General features: G+C 35.4%; 1 protein-coding gene across 2 annotated transcripts; it reads left to right on the top strand.

Moving 5' to 3' along the window:
* The first annotated feature begins 205 nt into the window (after positions 1 to 205).
* LOC128177612 (uncharacterized) lies at positions 206 to 11,596 on the top strand. Of its 2 annotated transcripts, XR_008242866.1 has the most exons (6): positions 206 to 4,222; positions 4,414 to 4,528; positions 4,724 to 4,821; positions 9,884 to 10,059; positions 10,475 to 10,593; positions 10,860 to 11,596. XR_008242866.1 is itself a non-coding variant. In XM_052844435.1 (4 exons), exons 1-4 carry the CDS (start codon positions 4,705 to 4,707, stop codon positions 11,060 to 11,062), a joined length of 615 nt encoding a protein of 204 aa, XP_052700395.1. In that variant the 5' UTR covers positions 4,614 to 4,704; the 3' UTR covers positions 11,063 to 11,596. The 2 variants fall into 2 exon arrangements, 1 of the variants encoding a protein (XP_052700395.1); XM_052844435.1 differs by lacking the exons at positions 206 to 4,222; positions 4,414 to 4,528 and having other exon boundaries at positions 4,614 to 4,821.
* The last annotated feature ends 8,434 nt before the right edge of the window (positions 11,597 to 20,030 follow it).

The following is a 20,030-nucleotide window of genomic DNA, read 5'->3' as shown; positions in this document are numbered from 1 at the left end:
TCAGTGGTGTCAGATTAATATTCATCATTGTATAAATTTATTTTCGTATTTTAATTTAACCACATATCCCGTGTTGAGCCCCTTAGTGTTTTAGTTTTACGTATTTGTAAATACCCTTATTGAACCTCAGTTCACTGGGCCAGTCCGTGCAGTGTCAGTTTGGACGTGGCGGTCCAGAGGGAAGGACGTACTAATACTTCTCTCGTGACAAACCATCCAGTACCTATATGTATGTTGTCAATTTAAATAGCTGTGTGCTAACTCTGGGGTGAACCTGGTACCGGCTTTTTCTGAGGTGAGGTTTATTAATTGTCAATTTTATCGTCATTTCGTTCATTACTGTTCTAAAACACCTAGTCATGTTATTCCAATCGTTTTTATGCTTATTTGTAACGTTTGACACCAGAAAGTCTTTCTTCGATCGTGTCCTTATTAGAAGGAAAGCAAGCATCGCTTTTTGACTTGTTTCGTGTTTTTTTTTGTTGGGTTATGCAGGGTTTCTGGTTTTTTTTTGAAATTGTCAATATTCAGAGGTTTTCATTAACTTTTCATTAATGACATTTGAAATTATTTGTTCCCAAAAGCAAAAGTGATGTTTAGAACAAGTATAATTTTGTATATACTTCATGCACAAGTTCTGCAAACTGTCCATTGAACTTTCTAGAGATGTATTTGAATTTGCCTGGTATAAATGAGAATTCAGATGAATATATTTTCAGACAACTGTCTTATAGTAAAAATTATAATATTTATACTTGTAGACTCAAACATTTGCGTTATAATTTGATTACATCAGAATTTTGTAACAATCTTAACATTTGCTGATGTAATCATTATTTATTGGCATTTGAAGCCATCAGTAAAGCAAGGTTTTTTAAACTCTGACTTGGGTATTACTTATATACTAGTCTTTACATGTGTTCAACTTCAACTGTATTGAAATCGCAACTGAATAATACTAGTAGTTCAAACTCTAAACATTTGTTTGATTTCTTAAAGTTATTAATTTTCATGCCAAATTTAAACAATAATTTTAAGAAAATTATCATTTCTGTATGGGGCCCCATATTTTCTACAAGTGAAAAGCTGTCAAAGTGACAGCAAACCGGGTTTTCTTTTATGTGAACTGTATCCATAATCCATGTCAACCCTGAATTGACAAACACAACCTACCGTATCAAGTGAAATGGAGTACCCTAAATAATCAGAAGTCAAAATCCTAGCAATATGCAAACCTCTGATATATATACAATTGATCTGCAAGAGAACGACTTCCTATCTTGAAAGCTGTACGAGGAGTTATCCATACAATGCGGGTGCCCTATATGCAATATTTTGGGAAAAAACTGTTTTAAATTCAGAAGCTGTTATTTTTTTTTTTTTTTTTATAAATTATCAGAAATCAAAATCCTAGCAATATGCACAACTCTGATATATGTACAATTGATCTGCAAGAGAACGACTTCCTATCTTGAAAACTGCAGGAGGAGTTATCCGTAGAATAAGGGTACCCTTTTTGGCAGCCGCCCCCCGCCATTTCAATAACCGGATTTTTCCGTTGGAAAACCTGGTTATAAAATGGCATGAGGCAAAGGTCACAAATAAAATAAATGAACATGCTAGGTCACCATCTTTATATTCAATATGTTTTTGGATGATTGACATTACTAGTTTTTCAAGAGCCAACCGCCTTAAAAATACGCTTTAATTTATCAAAACAGGACAGAATTGTTATATGTATATACATCAAAGGAACACTCTCTGGATTTGAAATGAACATTCTTCCAATTGATCTGCGTGACATTGATATTTAAGGCAAATCTACTACTTTTTAACTTTTCATGTTTATAACTTTAATTTTGTTAAATTAAAGTTTGGATTGTTTTGTTAGAACTAATAATAATACTAACATATATTATACACATTCGGAGGAAGTATTCAATCTGCAAAATCTCATGCATTTGTTATAAATCAATACTTTTCTGATGTATATATAGCAGGGCGTCATTGGATCTTTGTTGGGCCAACAATGTTTCTTATGTTGGGGCCACCGTATGCATTTAACATTGGGCCAACGGGATTTTGCTAATCAGCCCTTAATCGGACAAACTTGTTGGCTTATTGATGGACCAATGTAACAAACAATAGTGGGCCATTGTTGGAGCACTGTATTCTTTAATACTAGGAAAACGTAACTTTTGTACGCTTGGGCCATTGTAAGCAATAGACATTGGACCAATGGCAATTTGCTCATCGGCCTTTAATCGAACCAACTTGTCGGCTTATTGTTGAGACAATATCGCAGATAATTTTGGACCATTGATTGGTCACTGTTTTCCTTTGATATAAGGCAAAAAACAACAACACATGAGCAAGTAGAAATGAGTTAACATAATTAAATTGTAAAATATTTTATTGCTCATGCAGTTCATGAAGAAAAAAATTATAGAAATAATCTCCCGAGTCTCCTCCTCCCTGCTTTTCTTTTCTGTCCGCTACTTCCTCCCACTCTTTTTGGCAGACATTTCCCATTAATGCTGTTCTCAATGTCTTTTGTTTATTGAATCAGTCATTTGCTTGCTCTGTATTTTTTCGGCCCAACGACACCTCGGGCCCAGGACCCAAAAATCACAAAACAACTCAGCAGGGAAGCTAATATTTTCTGTTTGACAGACATTTACTTTAATAAATTTGTTCTCTATCTCCAACAGTTATAAAGATATTAAATTTGATGAGAACAAATTCATGCTATTGATTTTTACCTTATCAATCATCTTGACATTTGAACAATTTCCAGCAAAAGCGGATGATGAAAACTGACTACACTAAACACGTTTTAACTTATGCATCTCAACTGATGAGGCACGTGTCAAAAAATTTCAGTTTTTATATGTGGTCATTTGCACGCTCAACATGTATGCGTAATTTTGCAATTTGTCTACAAAGCTTGGGATCCTGGGGTGTATTGGGATATAGATGTTAGGAAAGGAGGAATATTGAGGTTTACCTCTTTTGGCAACAATTTGTGAATAGTGAAACCTGCATATGCTTATATCATGTCACTAGGTGCTAATTCCTCTAGAATTTTGCAGTGCTTTACAATAGGGGCTGTAAGCTCGCAAACGAGAGCGCGCGAGATTTAAATACTTCCGGTGACAAACAAACATGGTGATCTGCTTTGCGTTCGCATGCAATCATAGAAGTTGAGCAAATAGTTGCAAGTTCTATCGTTTTCCGACTGACACAAAGAAAAGGACGTTATGGGGAAAGATATGCAGGTCAGTATTAATGCATCTAAATGTATTCAGCATGTTTTGAATGAAATATATAAGCGATCTTGACCGGATTTCAGGACATGACATCTAATCATACAACTTATTTCATTAATAAGCAAGGCGATACCTGAGGACGAATAGTGAGACTTTATTTTTAATGCGTTATACATCAATTTATAGATTTGCGTTAGTCTGTTGATGTATTCACGAACCACATGTACATCTTACAAAAGTATGTAGACCATTACGTACCAATCTGATTAAAATCAAACCTTCCAATACGACCATCAAAATAAAGGAGCTAGTAGAAGGTTTAAAGGAGCTAGTAGAAGGTTTGATTTTAAACAGACTGGACCATTACAAGTGCATGTGTCATCACCTGCGAAGTTCAATAAGCATAGTGATATTGTCGATGAAAAATTAAAATTAATTTAGTAAATTATAATACTGCTATATTTTTATGCCTAATATAGTACAAGTAGAATTGTTAATACATGTACTCGTAACAGTCTAAGTAGTCATTATTCAGCTGTTATAAAGAGAATTCATGTTGTAAATTGCGGAGCCCATAGTCTATTATCATGATTAAAATCAATTAAACACTTGTTGAAATATACTGATACACATCATGTCAGATGTACATAGTGTACTAGTAATACTGATGTACATATAAATTTTGTCCGTCAAATTCAATACATGTATATTGAATTGCACCTCTATTTCGTGTATACAGTGAGAGATAACAGTTGCGGTATATGCTGTTGCTTTGAAACTATACAGACAACTGACTTTTCTTTATTTAGAAGAACTGATCGACAACCAGAAAATCAAAATGACAGGATTTGTTCCTGCAATTTCAAAGAGGGGAAAAAGGAAGGAGATCCTGTCTACTTTGCATGGAACGACAAAAGGTACATGGATTTTTCTGATCCAGAAAAATCAGATAGGTGAGAGAAATTTCTTTATAGAAGCATTTACTTAATTTGGCTAATTCTAATATTTCCTATAATTAATTTGTCAAATATTGAATGCTAGGTGTGGTTGATATTACAAAATAAACATTATGTACAAAGTTATGCTATTTAGATACAATTAATTAATATTTATATATTAATATATTAATTAAAAATGCTTCCAGGAAAAGGAGGAAGACGTGTCAGTCCCAGTCCTGTGAAGCTAAAACAATAACCCAGCGTCCATCCTGTGAGAAAGAGCAGATACAAGATGCTGTTGATTGTGAAGATGAAGAACATGTAACTTCCTTAATCATTTTGCAATTATTTTTAATCAACTTTTTTAAAATGGTATTTTATGTAAAAAATAAGTAGATACAATATCCATACTTATAGTGAAATGAAAATATATTTATCTTAAGGTTGAAGTAGATCACAGGTACACAGTATCTTGCTTAAGAAACTGTTTAATAGAAATGCAACAACTCTCTTCAGAGATTAAAAAGTTGGAAGAAGAGTTAGTTGCTCTAAAGATCAACAGCAATAAAAGAAAACCCATGACTATAGCGGAAATTAGGGACAGCGAAGAAAAGGTTAATATATATTATTGTTGATGAGGTAAAATGAAATTTACATACCGTATATACTCGCCTATAAGTATTGTTCGCCTATAAGTCGGTTGCCATTTTTCAGGTTTATTTACAAGATTTTGCCATTGACCCTCTTATAAGTCGGGTATTTTTTTCTGGATAATCAGTCTACAGATTGTCAATCAAATAAGCACATTTTATCAAGCATGACTATATTCTAGATAAAAAAAATATTGGTGTTTGACCCCTCTGTTATCATTTCTAGATGCAATGCATTTTAAAAGTGTTGTGTTCAGTTAAGACATCTATCCTGGATTAATTAACTTTCGATTTTGGACGCCATTTTTTTATTGATACACTAATAAAAACTTGGTAATATGTTTTACGGTGTGACCGTTGGGGCGAGCGCAGAAGGAGTCACACATAGATCTGTCATCATTGTTAAATGCAACCCGTGGACTTAACCAAACCAAAAAACTTTGGCTTTGTCTCGAAAACTTTTACCACCGCAAGGAACCGGAAGATATCAAACTTTTATTCCAATGGTTCCTTACTAGGTTTATACACTTAAACAAAAAACTACCACTGAGCATTAATAAAATGTTAAACAGACTTATTAGAATATTTTGAAAAACACAAAGCCGGTTTTTTTTATTTTTTATCTCTTCTTTACCTTTTAATAATGATCATTAAAATCAATAAATTGTGTGTCTGTGTTATTTCTCATTTTGTTCCTTGTTGTTACCGGTGTTTTAATTTTCCTCTGTGACATCAATTTTGTTTTTAATCTTTTTAATTTTTGTACGCTATATAAGCGTTGTAGACATGTACCCTCCCCCTTTTTTTAGTGTGTGATATCCAATATTTTTGAAAGGTTTGACCACATATGCAACTATATCAAATACATGTAGATATTTTAACAGTTTAATTTTTTTTCTTTTATTTATTCATTACAAAATGACGTGGCTACACGTAGATCTAATAATGATTAGACTTTTCTTTTTTAATAATTTTTTGTCACCCATGCGCGGATCTAGAGGGGGGGTCGGGGGGGGTCCCGACCCCCCCCCCCCCTGGAAAATGAAAATTTATTAAATTTACATAGTAAAATTATCGCGAAAATATGCCTCGGACCCCCCCCCCCCCTGGCAAACACAATTATCCTTCGGACCCCCCCCCCTGGAAAAATTTTCTGGATCCGCGCATGTCACCTACCTAACGTATACAATGATTGGATCAATGTGACAATAAATTTAGCATGGAACTTGCATGTGTACTTACTGAGCAAAAAAAAATCATCAAAACAAAACTAATCAGCCAAAGAGTCCCCGTTAATAGTGAGCGCAGTATCAGTATTAACGGTGACTCCCTACTGTGTACTTCCTACACGTTACATTCAGTACAGATGCTTGATCCACCTCTAAATGTATCGCGGGAATATAAAACACGAGATCACTGTGACGTCATACTTAACTTTTTGCGCTCGACAGTTTTCGTAAAATTGTCGGATAAATTCGGGGAAGGAAATGACGTCATAGGTACAGTTTTTACGTAAGCATATGTGTTGTTTACTTTAAATGTTTTTAAAAGGATTTTTTATTGTTAAATGAAAATGATGTATGCGATTTACAGGTAAGAATTTTCCTTAGAAACGCTTAATTCCTGTTCCGCCAAGTTGCTATGCACCGCAAAGGATCACTGGGATAGTAGAACGTTTTCACGTGGCCTCATAAAATTTTCTTTGAACAATGTGCAGATTTCAACTCGAATTTCCTCCGTTCGTACACGTTGTCTATGGAGCTCGCTACGCGAGCGGCGCTTCGCGCCGCCTCGCTGCGCTCGCTATAAGCTTTTAAATATATTTAAATAATTTTGAAAATAAAATGATAGTGATTTTTATCCCCTGCTGACTGATTAAGATGGTATAGCCCCTTTTAAAAGTGGTGTGTTAGCTTGTGTTGTTTTAGGTGACATGCCACCTACAGCCACCAATATATCTATTATCACCTCAGGTGTAATTAATTATGAATAATTATAAAACGATCTTTATTTTTTTTTAACAGACCAGCAATTATTCTGGTGTTTAATTTTTAAGTATTAAACATCAACTGCTGTTCTATAATCCGACTAGATCGCTTTTAGACGCCATGTTTTTTAATAGTTTTCTGTAAACAGAGTTATCTTTCTTGAAGTTTGTAACTTACGATTTTGGACGCCATTATATTTTTTAAACACTCATTACAACTTGATAAAATCTTAAAAACTATTTTAAATGATACTGGAAATAAAATGACAGTGATTTTATCCCCTACTGACTGATTAGGGCTGGTAATTAGCCTCTTAAACCCAGTGTTGGCTTGTGTTGTTTTAAGTACAGTAATACTACAGCTATTATTACCTCAGGCGTAAATAATTGCCTGTTTAAATAAAAAATACTATCAAATAAACCTTGTTCATATTTTTAAGAAATACAGTTGAAACTTTCAATGTATTTATTAATGTGTTTATCTTTTTAGTAATTAAAAAATAAACATGTCAAGTAAAGGGATTGCAAGTCAAAAGTTGGAAGCAAAATGGCACCCAAAAACGAAGTTTTTACTCAGTGGAAAAATTATCTGATTGTATGTCATGCCTATAAGTCGGACCCCTACTTTTTATTAGCTCACCTGAGCTGAAAGCTCAAGTGAGCTATTCTGATCACATTTTGTCTGTCGTCCGTCTGTCCGTCCGTCCGTCTGTCCGTCCGTCTGTCCGTAAACTTTTCACATTTTCAACATCTTCTCAAGAACTACCAGGCCAATTTCAACCAAACTTGGCACAAATTATCCTTAGGCAAAGGGGATTCAAAGTTGTGAAAATAAAGGGCCACATCCGTTTTCAAAGGGAGATAATTAGAAATTAAGGAAAAATTTCGAGAAATTTTCAAAAATCTTCTTTTCAAGAACCAGAAAGCCAGGAAAGCTGAAACTTGTGTGGAAGCATCCTCAGGTAGTGTAGATTCAAAGTTGTGAAATTCATGACCCCCGGGGGTAGGGTGTGGCCACAATGGGGGGTCGAAGTTTTACATAGGAATATATAGAGTAAATCTTTAAAAATCTTCTTCTCAGAAACTAAACAGCCAGGAAAGCTGAAACTTGTGTGGAAGCATCCTCAGGTAGTGAAGATTCAAAGTTGTGAAATTCATTACCCCCGGGGGTAGGGTGGGGCCACAATGGGGGGTCGAAGTTTTACATAGGAATATATAGAGTAAATCTTCAAAAATCTTCTTCTCAGAAACTAAACAGCCAGGAAAGCTGAAACTTGTGTGGAAGCATCCTCAGGTAGTGTAGATTCAAAGTTGTGAAAATCATGACCCCCGGGGGTAGGGTGGGGCCACAATGGGGGGTCGAAGTTTACCATAGGAATATATAGAGTAAATCTTAAAAAATCTTCTTCTCAGAAACTAATCAGCTAGCAAAGCTGAAATTTGTGTGGAAGCATCCTCAGGTAGTGTAAATTCAAAGTTGTGAAAATCATGACCCCCGGGGGTAGGGTGGGGCCACAATGGGGGGTCGAAGTTTACCATAGGAATATATAGAGTAAATCTTTAAAAATCTTCTTCTCAGAAACTAATCAGCCAGGAAAGCTGAAACTTGTGTGGAAGCATCCTCAGGTAGTGTAGATTCAAAGTTGTGAAAATCATGATCCCCGGGGGTAGGGTGGGGCCACAATGGGGGGGTCGAAGTTTACCATAGGAATATATAGAGTAAATCTTAAAAAATCTTCTTCTCAGAAACTAATCAGCTAGCAAAGCTGAAATTTGTGTGGAAGCATCCTCAGGTAGTGTAGATTCAAAGTTGTGAAAATCATGACCCTTGGGGGTAGGGTGAGGCCACATAGGGGGGGGGGGGTGTTAAAGTTTTACATAGGAATATATATAGAGTAAATCTTTAAAAATCTTCTTCTCAGAAACTAAACAGCAAGATGATTCTTTATAATTGTTAAGACTTTGGCTCCAGGACAATTCTTTGGCCTCACAAGAAGGTTCAGAGTTTGATGTAGCTAAATATCCCATATATTAACAATTATAAAGGATCTTTTTGAGAACTGCAATACTCAACATGTGATATGACTATAAAATTGAAGCAGGCAGCTATTTTTTCATTAGAATCTTTTTGTATTACTGTTTTGAGTTATTGCCCTTGATTTATTGATTCTTGATTATTTTAATTAATGCATCCACTGTTAACCAATTATTGTGATGATTATTTTTATACAATAATAAATATTCAATGTATATAAGTTGTTCTGCATAAGTAGTTTTGGGTTAGGCCGGATTAGTTTGTTTATTTTTGATTTCCAATTTTTAGATACTATGAATTATTTTAGGCCGGCACATATATAGGGACAGTGTATATTGCATTGCGATGAGCGACTGTTTGGGGTTAAACTTGAAGAGGTACGGAGAGATTGAGGGTGTGGACATCCCTGCTCTATCTAATCTTCGTGTTTTTCTAACCTACGATACAGAGTGTGCGGTCCTTCCTGCCCTGTATCGCATTAATACAAGTGTGCGGTCATACCTGCTTGTCTTGGTGGTGGTTGCGGCGGAGCACTAGTGTATGGTCATCCATTCTGGTGTTCTGGCCTTTCTAGCGCAAGTGTGTGGTCATCCCTGCTTGCGTTATCTCTGCTTGCGTTAACGTTGGTACCTGTGAGTTGCGTAGGTGTGCGGTCATCCATGCCTGCGCAACTTTGAGTCCCTATATATGTGCAGGAGCGATGATTAAAGTCTGCTCTTGTAAATATTGGCAGCAATCAGGGCTATCCGAGATCCAAGGGGGGAAAATGGATTTTATTTATACAGGATCTACATGTATTATTGTACATTGTCCAGATTGTTTGTATTATGACTCCATTAAGCTGACTTTATCATACCTATTGTTCCTCAGGTGAGCGATGTGGCCCATGGGCCTCTTGTTCAAATTTCTACTCCCAAAATACCGACTTATAAGCGAGTATATACGGTACTATAAAAAAAATTATCAAGGGTTCTTTCTTGTGAAATTTATGACTTATTTTGCAGATGCTGCTTTACACATCAATACAATATGATGTCTTTGAAGTGCTTGTGGGACTGCTTGGTCGCTTTGAATTAAATTACTTTAATGGTTGGTCACCATCACTAAATATTGAAAATCAGCTTCTGATTGTTTTGATGAAGCTGAAGCTCAACCTAAGAGACATAGACTTGGCTCACAGGTATAATAACTTACATTAATTTAATAAATTTTTGAATGTGAAATAAATAATAAATTACATTCAGTATATATTAGTTCACCTGAGCCAAAGGCTCAAGTGAGCTTTTCTGATCAAAATTTGTCTGTTGTCTGTCATTGGCTATTGAGATCCCTGCCCTCAAATCATATATTTTTTTGTATCAAGATCTAAATCTTATTTTCCTATTGATGAATGTTCATTCATGGATATTGGGAGATGACAAAGGTTTACTTTTGTCCATACCCTTCAATATATACACATTGTTAATCCCAAACCTCTGATCATCTCTATGAAGCAGATGGCTCAGGTGAGCAATGTGACCCTTGGACCTTTTGTACTTATTTTCTTGGATGGTAATATTTTGATAACAATATACATTTTATCTCTCAATTCGCAGGTTTTGTGTAAGCAGATCTACAATTTCCAACATTTTTAACACATTGGTTCATGCCCTCCATGAAATGTTGTATGTGGGTGTTGTTGACACATGTTTCCCCAGTCAACTTAAATGCAAAGGTTTGTATGATGATTTACATTCACATGAATAGAAAATCCTATTATGAAGCAAATATTGATGCATTATACTCTTTATCTATATTGCAAACATTGATTTGCTATCTTATCATGCAGACTGCTTTAACATAATATACATGTAATAATTATAGAATGTTGCTATATTGTAGACTTAAATTATTTCCCTATAATTCAAAAAATATTTAGCCAACTTTACATCTTACTTAAAGTACTGTTGAATTAATTGATTTTCCCCCTTTTTCATTTAGGCTCTATGCCAAAGTCATTTGCAGAGTTTTCCTCTGCAAGGTCTTCCATGGATGCCAGTGAGACAACCCAAGATATTCCTGGACACCTGGATACACAGGCCATGGCATACAGTTCATATAAGAGCCGTCACACTGTTAAAGCAGTGCCTTGTGTCGCCCTGGCCCAAATGGTGCCATCACTTACTGTTCTCCTTTATATCTAGGATCAACATCAGATGTTGCGATTGTGCGTCACAGCAAAGTTTTTGAGAAATTCAAACCTGGAGACCTGATTTTAGCTGACAAGGGCTTCACAATCCATGATCAATTAACCCAAGGTGTGTGCTTGAACATTCCAGCATTTTTAATCCTCAAGAGGGCAGTTTACCCAGAAAGAAGCAGAACTGTGTTACAAAATAGCCAGAGCAAGAATTCACGTGGAACGGGCTAATGAGAGGATAAAGAACTTTGAAATACTTCGCCACATACCAGCAACCTACAGGCCATTATCAACCAAGATATTTCAACTTTGTTCCTCCTTGGTCAACTTGCAAGCACCTCTTTTGAAAGAAATTTCATAGAGCATTTACAATTAAGAATCCATCTGATTTTTTATTTTTTCTGAAACAAATTATTCATGCAACATTGTTCACTTTTAAAGTAGAATGGGATGCAAGTTAACATTTTTATGCTATTATGAGACTTAATTAGCATTGCTGTTGATCTATGTTTTGTATATGAAATCAAATAATAAATAAGTGGACTGCACTGATTTCTTTTTGTTTTATTAGGTGTGTTATTTCAATACATCTTGTTAATTTTTAAATAGTTCTGGAATGAAAGTGTTAAAATAAAATTCTATTAATTGTGCAATGTTCTTTGTCCACTCAGAGTCCTTGGTGATCCGGATAATTTTGCAGTCTTTAGTAGTCTAAACAATCAAATCACAGCAGTTCTTGTTGCACAAATGGAGCTGGCCTTGTATCTGGTGAAAGTAAGGATGGTTGGACTTGAGGTAGAAAAAGCCCTCTCTGCATTCTAAATACAACAAAGAGTTTGCATAAAACATATATTCAAATACGGTTTACAACTTTATATCAATAACTGGAACAGCAGGGAAAATGTAGTTAATAGAGGCTCATATACAAATATTTTGAAAGAGTAATAGAACACAGAACTCTATAGTTTGAGTGCTTTCATGAATTTAGATTGATATACATCAGTATATACATGTACTTACCAAGGTAAAAATCCTTTAGACTGTGCACTGCCTCATATATTGTTAAATGTGCTGCAGAGTAAGGACATTTCACTTCAACTATATCAGGAACAGCATCTCGAGCCTCTGGTGTCTGGAAATTCACATCACATGTTGGTGGGTGCGGGACGAAACCATCTGGAGATGCACCTAAAACGCCAGACTCGTGCAGCCAAATCCCTGAATCAAAATAAATTTTAAATTTGCAATTTTATTGAAACGGGTATATTAAAGAAAATGTTGTTATATTTCATATTCATTTAATATTTATAAAATAGATAAATCGTTATAAATTAAATTAGGTTTTTACCTCAAACAAAAAAAATATATATTCATTTCTGTAATGAAATATGAGTGTGTTTATTTTATACATAATATGGCCAATTTTTTCTCGTCAAAAATGTTTAAAAGAGTCGGGCTCAAGATGCATATAAAGTTTTAATGTCATGGTCAGATATGCAGACAACTTTCTTACCGGCAATCTTGTGGAACGCCGCCTTGATGTTTACAAATTCCTCTCTTGACGGAAGACGGATGAATCTTCTGGTCATTCTACATAACAATTCCGTCACCAGTCTAACTGCCCTGCCAGCTGTGCTTTTTGATATGCTCAAAGTATCGCCAATCGTTATGTAGAATGACCCAGTTGCAAAAAATCTTAACGAAACCAACACTCGATGGAGGGGAGTAAGTGAGTTATTTCTTCTACTAGTAAACTGAAGATTGTCTTTCAGAATGTCAACAATAAAAAATATTGTTGCAGGGAAAAATCGATATCTCTCAAATATTTCATTGTCATTCAGTCCTTCCAGTGGATTAGATCTGTCTTGGATCCGCCTTGGAACGCCAAGATTACGTCGACGTTGCAGACGTCGTCTGACGGCCATTTTGGATGAGTGAATTCGCGTGAGATTTTATTTGAGGTTACTATGTACCAATCTCAAGATTTTCTGAGAAATCTCAAATTTTTTTCTCATTTGAGTGAGAAAAAACATTGGTGGCACGCACGTTTGAGATAAATCTCAAATTTCAGAAAAAACTCAAAGACAAGTCTGAGTTTGAGAAAAAATTTATTTGGTGGCACAGTTTGGTGAGAAAAACTCAAATTTTCTGAGAAATCTCAGATTTGAGAAAATCTCAGCGTTGGTGGCCCCGAAGCCTGGACTCAAGTGTAGCCTTAGCACTATGGCCTGTCGGGGATATCCAAGGGGCAGAGGCCACATAAGAACCGTGTGAGATGGGGTCCCCATATATATCACTGGGTGGGACAAAGTCATAATCCCCCACTGGCGAGCTGCATCTTATTACAGACCCCTGACTAACACCCGAATGTACTGCACTAGGGACCTGAAACTGTGCTGGCCTAATATAATGGCCACCCTGGGTACTACTAACCCCCCTCCCCTGACTGTTGGGCAACGCGCAGTCTCACCCCGAAGGTACCCCGTACTACTCGCCGGGGGGTAACTGTCTTCCTCGCTGTCTGAAGCAGTGTACATGTGCGCTCTTTCCGATGGTGTAGGAGTGTAATGGTGCTCATCCTCTTCATTACTTAGCCTACCATTACTATGCTTGCGACACGAGCGCCCAATTTGAACAGAAGGTTCCACCATGGGCGTTATGGTGTCATCGCTATCACTATCGCTAAGCCCTAACGCTGCTAAAGCATTCTCTAAAGAATCGTTCATTTTCAAAGTGGTGCACACCGGAGCACTGGGACAAAACAGAAAAATAGTGCAAAGACAAATGCAAAACACAAGTTTGATGCAAAAAGAACGTTGCCTAAATAAATAAAAGGATGCTACTCTAAGCTATCAGTACTATCAATCAAGTCACGAAATGGCTATAAGTTCAAGAAGTTGAGCCACGCGGAGCCCCCAAAAATGGCGGCTGCACACGTTAATTTTGAAAAATTGCCTCGAGAAAAAAAAAATCGTGAAAGACTACGGTAAAAAAATTTTCCTTACAGCTAATCGGAGTTCGGGCCTCGAGTTGGGCGCCAATAAAATGTTTTTACACTTATATTACCATAACATGGTTTGCCCCGAACTTACCGATTCATTTGCACACGTTGTAGCTGTCGTATAACTTGCTCTTCTATCGCCTTTCGTCAAAGTGATCAGGTTGCAGCACGGGTTCCCGCCAGGTGACGTCACAGCCCGTCATGGTGATCCAGTCGTACTCAGAATGAGTCGACAAACACTACAGGTCTTAACAGACAAAAAATCCTTCCGCCTTTCAGCAAAAGAAATGATACTCTTTTGGAAAAGGTTATGGCGTATCATTATTATTATTTTTTTTAAATGTTTAAGAAGTAAAGCCGAAGCAACGAAGACACTTTTTTCTTTTTATGTTGATGCATGTAAAAATGTATATATAGAAAAAGAAAATGATTTAATGTTTGATCAAGACTTTTGCTCTCCTCTTTCAAATGTGATGCTTCGGGCAAGATAAACCAATATGTAATATAAAATAAGAGTACTATAGTTACCGATACTAAATAGAAAATTAAACACATGAAGAATTATTATAAGGTAACAACAAGGTAAGATCAGTATGCAATACAATATACAAAACATACAATAATATTTCACAGGTACAGGATGTATACACCGCCACTTCTTATGGTGTATATTGTCATAAAGGGACCTTCCGGGGCCAGATATGAATGCAAATGAGGTATAAACAGTTTGTTGAAATGTAGAGAGAAAAATAATTAAAAATTGTTTTGTAGACTTTGATGTTTGTTTTCAGACTGTTCGTAGTATGTAATTTAAAAGTAATAAAAATAAAGTGAAAAATTATGTTGGATTTAGCAACTTACTAAGAGTTCTTCGTCTGTTGACGCACCCACATTTGCATCATAACTCGCTTCGTCGGCGTTGCCATCATCATCGTCATCACCGACCGCTCCGCCAGTTTCCTTTGCACATGCTGATCAAGCAACGATGGAATCTGTATTTGAAAGAACATTGATAGCAGTCGGTGTAGGGTATGTGGGGAGGGATTGTGTAAAAATGCATTGTGGGTAGTTTGAGGAGAAGGATTGCTCATTTTGGCGGTATGCTTAGTGTATGGGAGTTACATGTACGGCACCCTAGAAAAATTCACTAACATTATCTGAAATTCTATTTTCCCAAACATTTAATACGTAAAAATTAAAATTGAATATAATTTCTAATTATCTTTACCTAAAATTTTTGAATGGTTATCCCCCCTCAGATTCGCTCCGACCCTCTTCAGGCTCTTCTGTAGGTTTATTTGATAGTGTTGTAAGTTTGGTATGTTGTAGATATTTCTTTTGTCGTATTAATGTTCTAAATAACGTTATTTCGTCTGTGATATATATGATATGTACGTGTTATCTGTGTCTTTTTCCGTTTGTGACATATGCATCTGCAGGTTTGATTTGATCTTTTAAAAAAATCAGTAGCTTATCCATAGATAAAAATTATATGCAATGTGGCTACTTTTTCAATGTTAAAACACAAACTGCTTTTATTTTACCTTGCCCAGTCTATCCATATTTCTGTAGATGGATGATTTCACACCTTTCTGCGGATTGCAGTCTCGGGGGGCATAAAACTTTTTCTCGTTTTGTTGAGGTTTTCAAAAACAAAATCTCCCCCTTACTTTCGTTGCCACTGACGCTCTAGGACTCATGATTTGCAAAGAACTTATACACCACAGAGGAAAACGGCATACGAATCATTAACTTAAAATCCCTTATATATGTCTTCATGTAAAGTGGCATATTTTGACCAAAGAACAACGGTTAGAATTTGCACCTGCTGGCGAGGATTACTGCACTGTTGTTCATTCTTACGGCTGCTATGAAACCATGGATAGCTAATCTAAAATTTAAAGAGATGTACATAATTACAGATTTTTGGTTCAAAGATGTTCCAGAAAACATCAGACAGAATGGTTCTAGGTTTTCTAAAATCTGCCAATTTTTATTATGATCTGAAATATTAGAACAAACCCATATCATTAAAACAAATGGGAAGTATAAATTGGTTTGTTTTTATTAAAATTAGTACAAAAATTATAGCACTTGCACTCTGGCATGCAGCAAGTGCTTTAAACTTCTAGAGCCAAGCATTTTCGCCAGATCTACAAGGGCTAACTCCCATCAGTTTAAACATTGCTTTGGACATGTTTATTTCAAAATGACCATGACCTGCAATGATTTTGTCAATATTTTAATCAAAATATAAACTAATTCAATACTTCCTACATACATGTAAAAATATATTTTTATTGCTATCTACCTGTGTACCTGTAAGCATGAGGATATTTTTTTTTATATTTTATTCAATCCTCGGGGTTATCTACATGAGCAGCGACAGAAATAATGTATATGTTGTCAATTCCGTGATGCCATCGAGCTGCTACCGACACACTGGACAAACAAAATGTCTCCTCATTAAATCAAGAGGCAATTGCATACGGCAGACCAATACAGCCGATAGCTGCCCAGTGTCTAAATGTCCCCACACCCAACTCCTCTAGAAAATTGCCTTAAGCCTATGAATGTCACCAGAGTATTTTTTTTAATTTCTGCATCTATTTTCTTTACAGTTAAATAATGTTATTGTTTTGCATGCATCATGCAATGTGTATGTGCGTGTATCATAAAAATACATTACTTTTTCTACAGCGTCGTAAGAGCATGAGTTTTCAAAGATTGGTTCATCCACGATTAACTGATAATAACCTGTTTTATCTGTATTGCAACTGATGACAGGAATAAACGAGTACCTGTACAAATGCACAATTAAGTGCATGTAAAATCAAGTGGTGTTTGTAATCGCCATGATATGCCAAATTTTGCATTATTCGGAAAAGGGGATAATGGAGTTTCTTGTATGATTGGCATTCTTTTATTGTCAATATGTAAAACGCCCATTGTCTTTCATTTGGTGCTTCAAGAACTTTTGGATTTGATTCATGATAAAATCACTCTTCTGATAAAGTACATCGAAGTAGCATAAAACAAAATTGTAACATCAAATAATCAAAATGCAAAATGTCCCCATAAATTTTGATAAGGATTAGTATCTAATTTTATTAAATTCATTTTCAAACAACGATTCTTATTCTTTCATTTGGCAAATTATGGATTTTTTTTAATTGGTATCAAACTTTTGCCATGATGAAGGGAGTAGCGCTGGCTAGGAGATTGTCGTCGGTCACCTTATGAACAACAGCAGTGATGACGGAACTCTCTGCTTTAAAATCAATCATGATATTATTAGGGTCTTCCGTTTCCGTTTCCAACGGAAGACCCTATTGTTTTTGTTAGGTTTATTTTTCTCTATTTTTCACTATTATTAAGGTCTTCTGTTTTCAACGGAAGACCTTATTGTTTTTGATCGGTTTCTTCTTCCCTTTTATTATTTTTTGTTCTTACGCTTTTTTGTACAATTTCTTGAAAACGACTCAACCGATTTTCGTGAAAATCTTGTAGATATAGATTAAAACCTTATATACAATTTTTTATTTCAATGACGTCATTTCCATCCGGGAAATATTGACGTATTAGCGATTTTTAGAGGGTCGGTTTGTCCTGCTATCTCCTCCTAAACGAAAAAAGATATTAGATTTAAATTTTCAGGGATTGTAGATGTGTTTAAAGGCATTTATGGTTGTCTGGCTTCAAAGGCTTCTAAGCTCGCCTGGACCCGAAAATCGAGTTTGAAAAAACGACGTGATTTTGAATGGTTTTTGTTCTTTATCTCCTTTCCTGAAAATATTTTAACATAACATATAGAGCAAATAAAATTTATATTTACAAGAGCTTTCGTTTGATATCCAGATAAAGGGGCTGGTCCCTCAAATTAAGGTCAAAAGGGCTCTAAGGTCTTTCTTCCATAGCACTTTACTGTGAAATATTTTGTAAGATGTTTAAGAACAATAATGTTCATCCTTCACTTATAAAACTATACATTATAAAATTTTTATCACGCGTTACATAATTAGGGGTTTTAAGGTACCAGAATTCCAAAACTTCGATCAACTATATCCCAAAAAGGATAAATATTTTGAAAAGCAATATTGGATAAAAGATGCTTAGAATGATGTTTTAAACAATATTCAATCATAAAAGTTTCGTTATCTGGCCCCAATAAGGAGATAAAGGGTCGGCCCCTAAAACGTACTATCCCAGATAGCTAAAAAAAAAAACGGCAACGAATTTCTAAACACTCCTTGAACAAAAATTGTTTAATATCAAAAGACCTTTCATATGATGTCAAGAAAAAGGGGCTGGCCCTTCAATTTAGGGGCCAAAAGGGCTCTAAAGTCTTTCTTTCATAGCTCTTTACTGAGAAATATTTTGAAAAGCAATATTGAATAATAAATGCTTAGAATGATGGGCTTGTCAATATTCAACCATCGAAATTTTGTCATATGGCCCCAACAAGGAGATAAAGGGTCAGTGACTAAAACGGTCTTTACAAACTAGCTCAAAAACGGCAAAGAATTTCTAAACACTTGTTGAACAAAATATATTTAATATCAAAAGACCTATTTTTTTTATTTTTAGGGGCCATAAAGGCTCTGAAGTCTTTCTTTTATAGCACTTTACTGAAAAACTGAAAAATATTTTGTTATATGTTTAGGAAGCAATAACGTTCATCTCACATTTATTAAGCCCCCCTTCGAAGAAGGTAGGGCATATTACTTTGCTGCTGTCTGTCGGTCGGTCGGTCCACCAGCAGTTTCCGTTCATTTTCTTCGCAGAAGATGAACACATTGAAATGAAATTCGGTATAAGGTTTATCATGATAATATCTAGGTCAAGTTCGATATTGGGTACGATCGAGCAATTTTCGATAGAGTTATGGCCATTGGACTTAAAAAAATCCCATTTATTTGCAGTTTCCGCTCATTTTCTTCGCAAAGGATGAACATATTGGACTGAAATTTGGTATACAAGTTTATCATGATAATATCTAGGTCAAGATTGATATTGGGTACGATCGAGGAATTTTCGATAGAGTTATGGCCCTTGGACGTAGAAAAATTCCAGTTTTTTGCAGTTTCTTCTCCTTTTTTTCGCAGAGGATGAACATATTGAAATGAAATTTAGTATACAGGTTTATCTAAATAATATCTAGGTAAAGCTTGATTTTGAGTATGATAGAGTAATTTTCGACAGAGTTATACCCCTTGGACTTAGAAAAATTCCAGTTTTTTGCAGTTAACGTTCATTTTCGTTGTGGATGTTTCCAAGGCAAGGGGGCATAAGTGTTTCACAAACATCTCTTGTTTAACAATAAATTATAATTATTTTATCATGTGTTCCGTAATTAGGGGTTTTTAAGAAGCCAGAAGTCCAAAACTTTGATAGCATATCTCAAACAGAACAAATATTTTTAAAAGCATCATTTTGAAAATCAATATATAATAAAAATGTTGAGATTGATGTTCCTAACAATATTCAACCATCTAAAACAACATTTTTTGTTGCCCTGATCAGAAATATTTTGTCATATGTTTAAGAAGGAAAAATGCTCATCTTACATTTATTTAACTATACATTTTAAAAAAATCAAGGCGTTACGTAATTATTGGTTTTGAGGGGCCAGTAGTCTAAATTTTCGATCACTTATATTTCAAAAAGGACAAATATTTTGAAAAGCAATATAGAATAAAGAATGCTTAAAATGATGTTCTCAACAATAATCAATCATTATAATTTCGTTTTGTGGCCCTGATAGGGATATAAGGGGCCAGCCCCTTAAACGTTCTTTCCCAAATAGCTCAAGAACAGTAACAAATTGAACAAAATATATTTAATATCAAAAGACTTGGACATCAAGAAAAAGGGGCTGTCCCCTCAATTTAGGGGTGAAAAGGGCTCTAACGTCTTTCATCCATAGCACTTAACTGAAAAAAATAGTGAGTGATAGGGTCGGCTCCTAATA

Source organism: Crassostrea angulata, chromosome 1, assembly GCF_025612915.1.
Source record: "Crassostrea angulata isolate pt1a10 chromosome 1, ASM2561291v2, whole genome shotgun sequence".
NCBI lineage: Eukaryota > Metazoa > Mollusca > Bivalvia > Ostreida > Ostreidae > Magallana > Magallana angulata.
Note: the sequence above shows the minus strand (reverse complement) of the source record. Positions and strands in the feature narration are given on the sequence as shown.

What these genes read in the sequence shown, in the direction of transcription:
- LOC128177612 (XM_052844435.1), top strand. Translation starts at nt 4,705, where the DNA reads ATGCAACAACTCTCTTCAGAGATTAAAAAGTTGGAAGAAGAGTTAGTT. An exon ending in TTAGGGACAGCGAAGAAAAG is followed by an intron (nt 4,822 to 9,883) that starts GTTAATATATAT and finishes CTTATTTTGCAG; the next exon opens with ATGCTGCTTTACACATCAAT. An exon ending in CAGTCAACTTAAATGCAAAG is followed by an intron (nt 10,594 to 10,859) that starts GTTTGTATGATG and finishes TTTTTCATTTAG; the next exon opens with GCTCTATGCCAAAGTCATTT.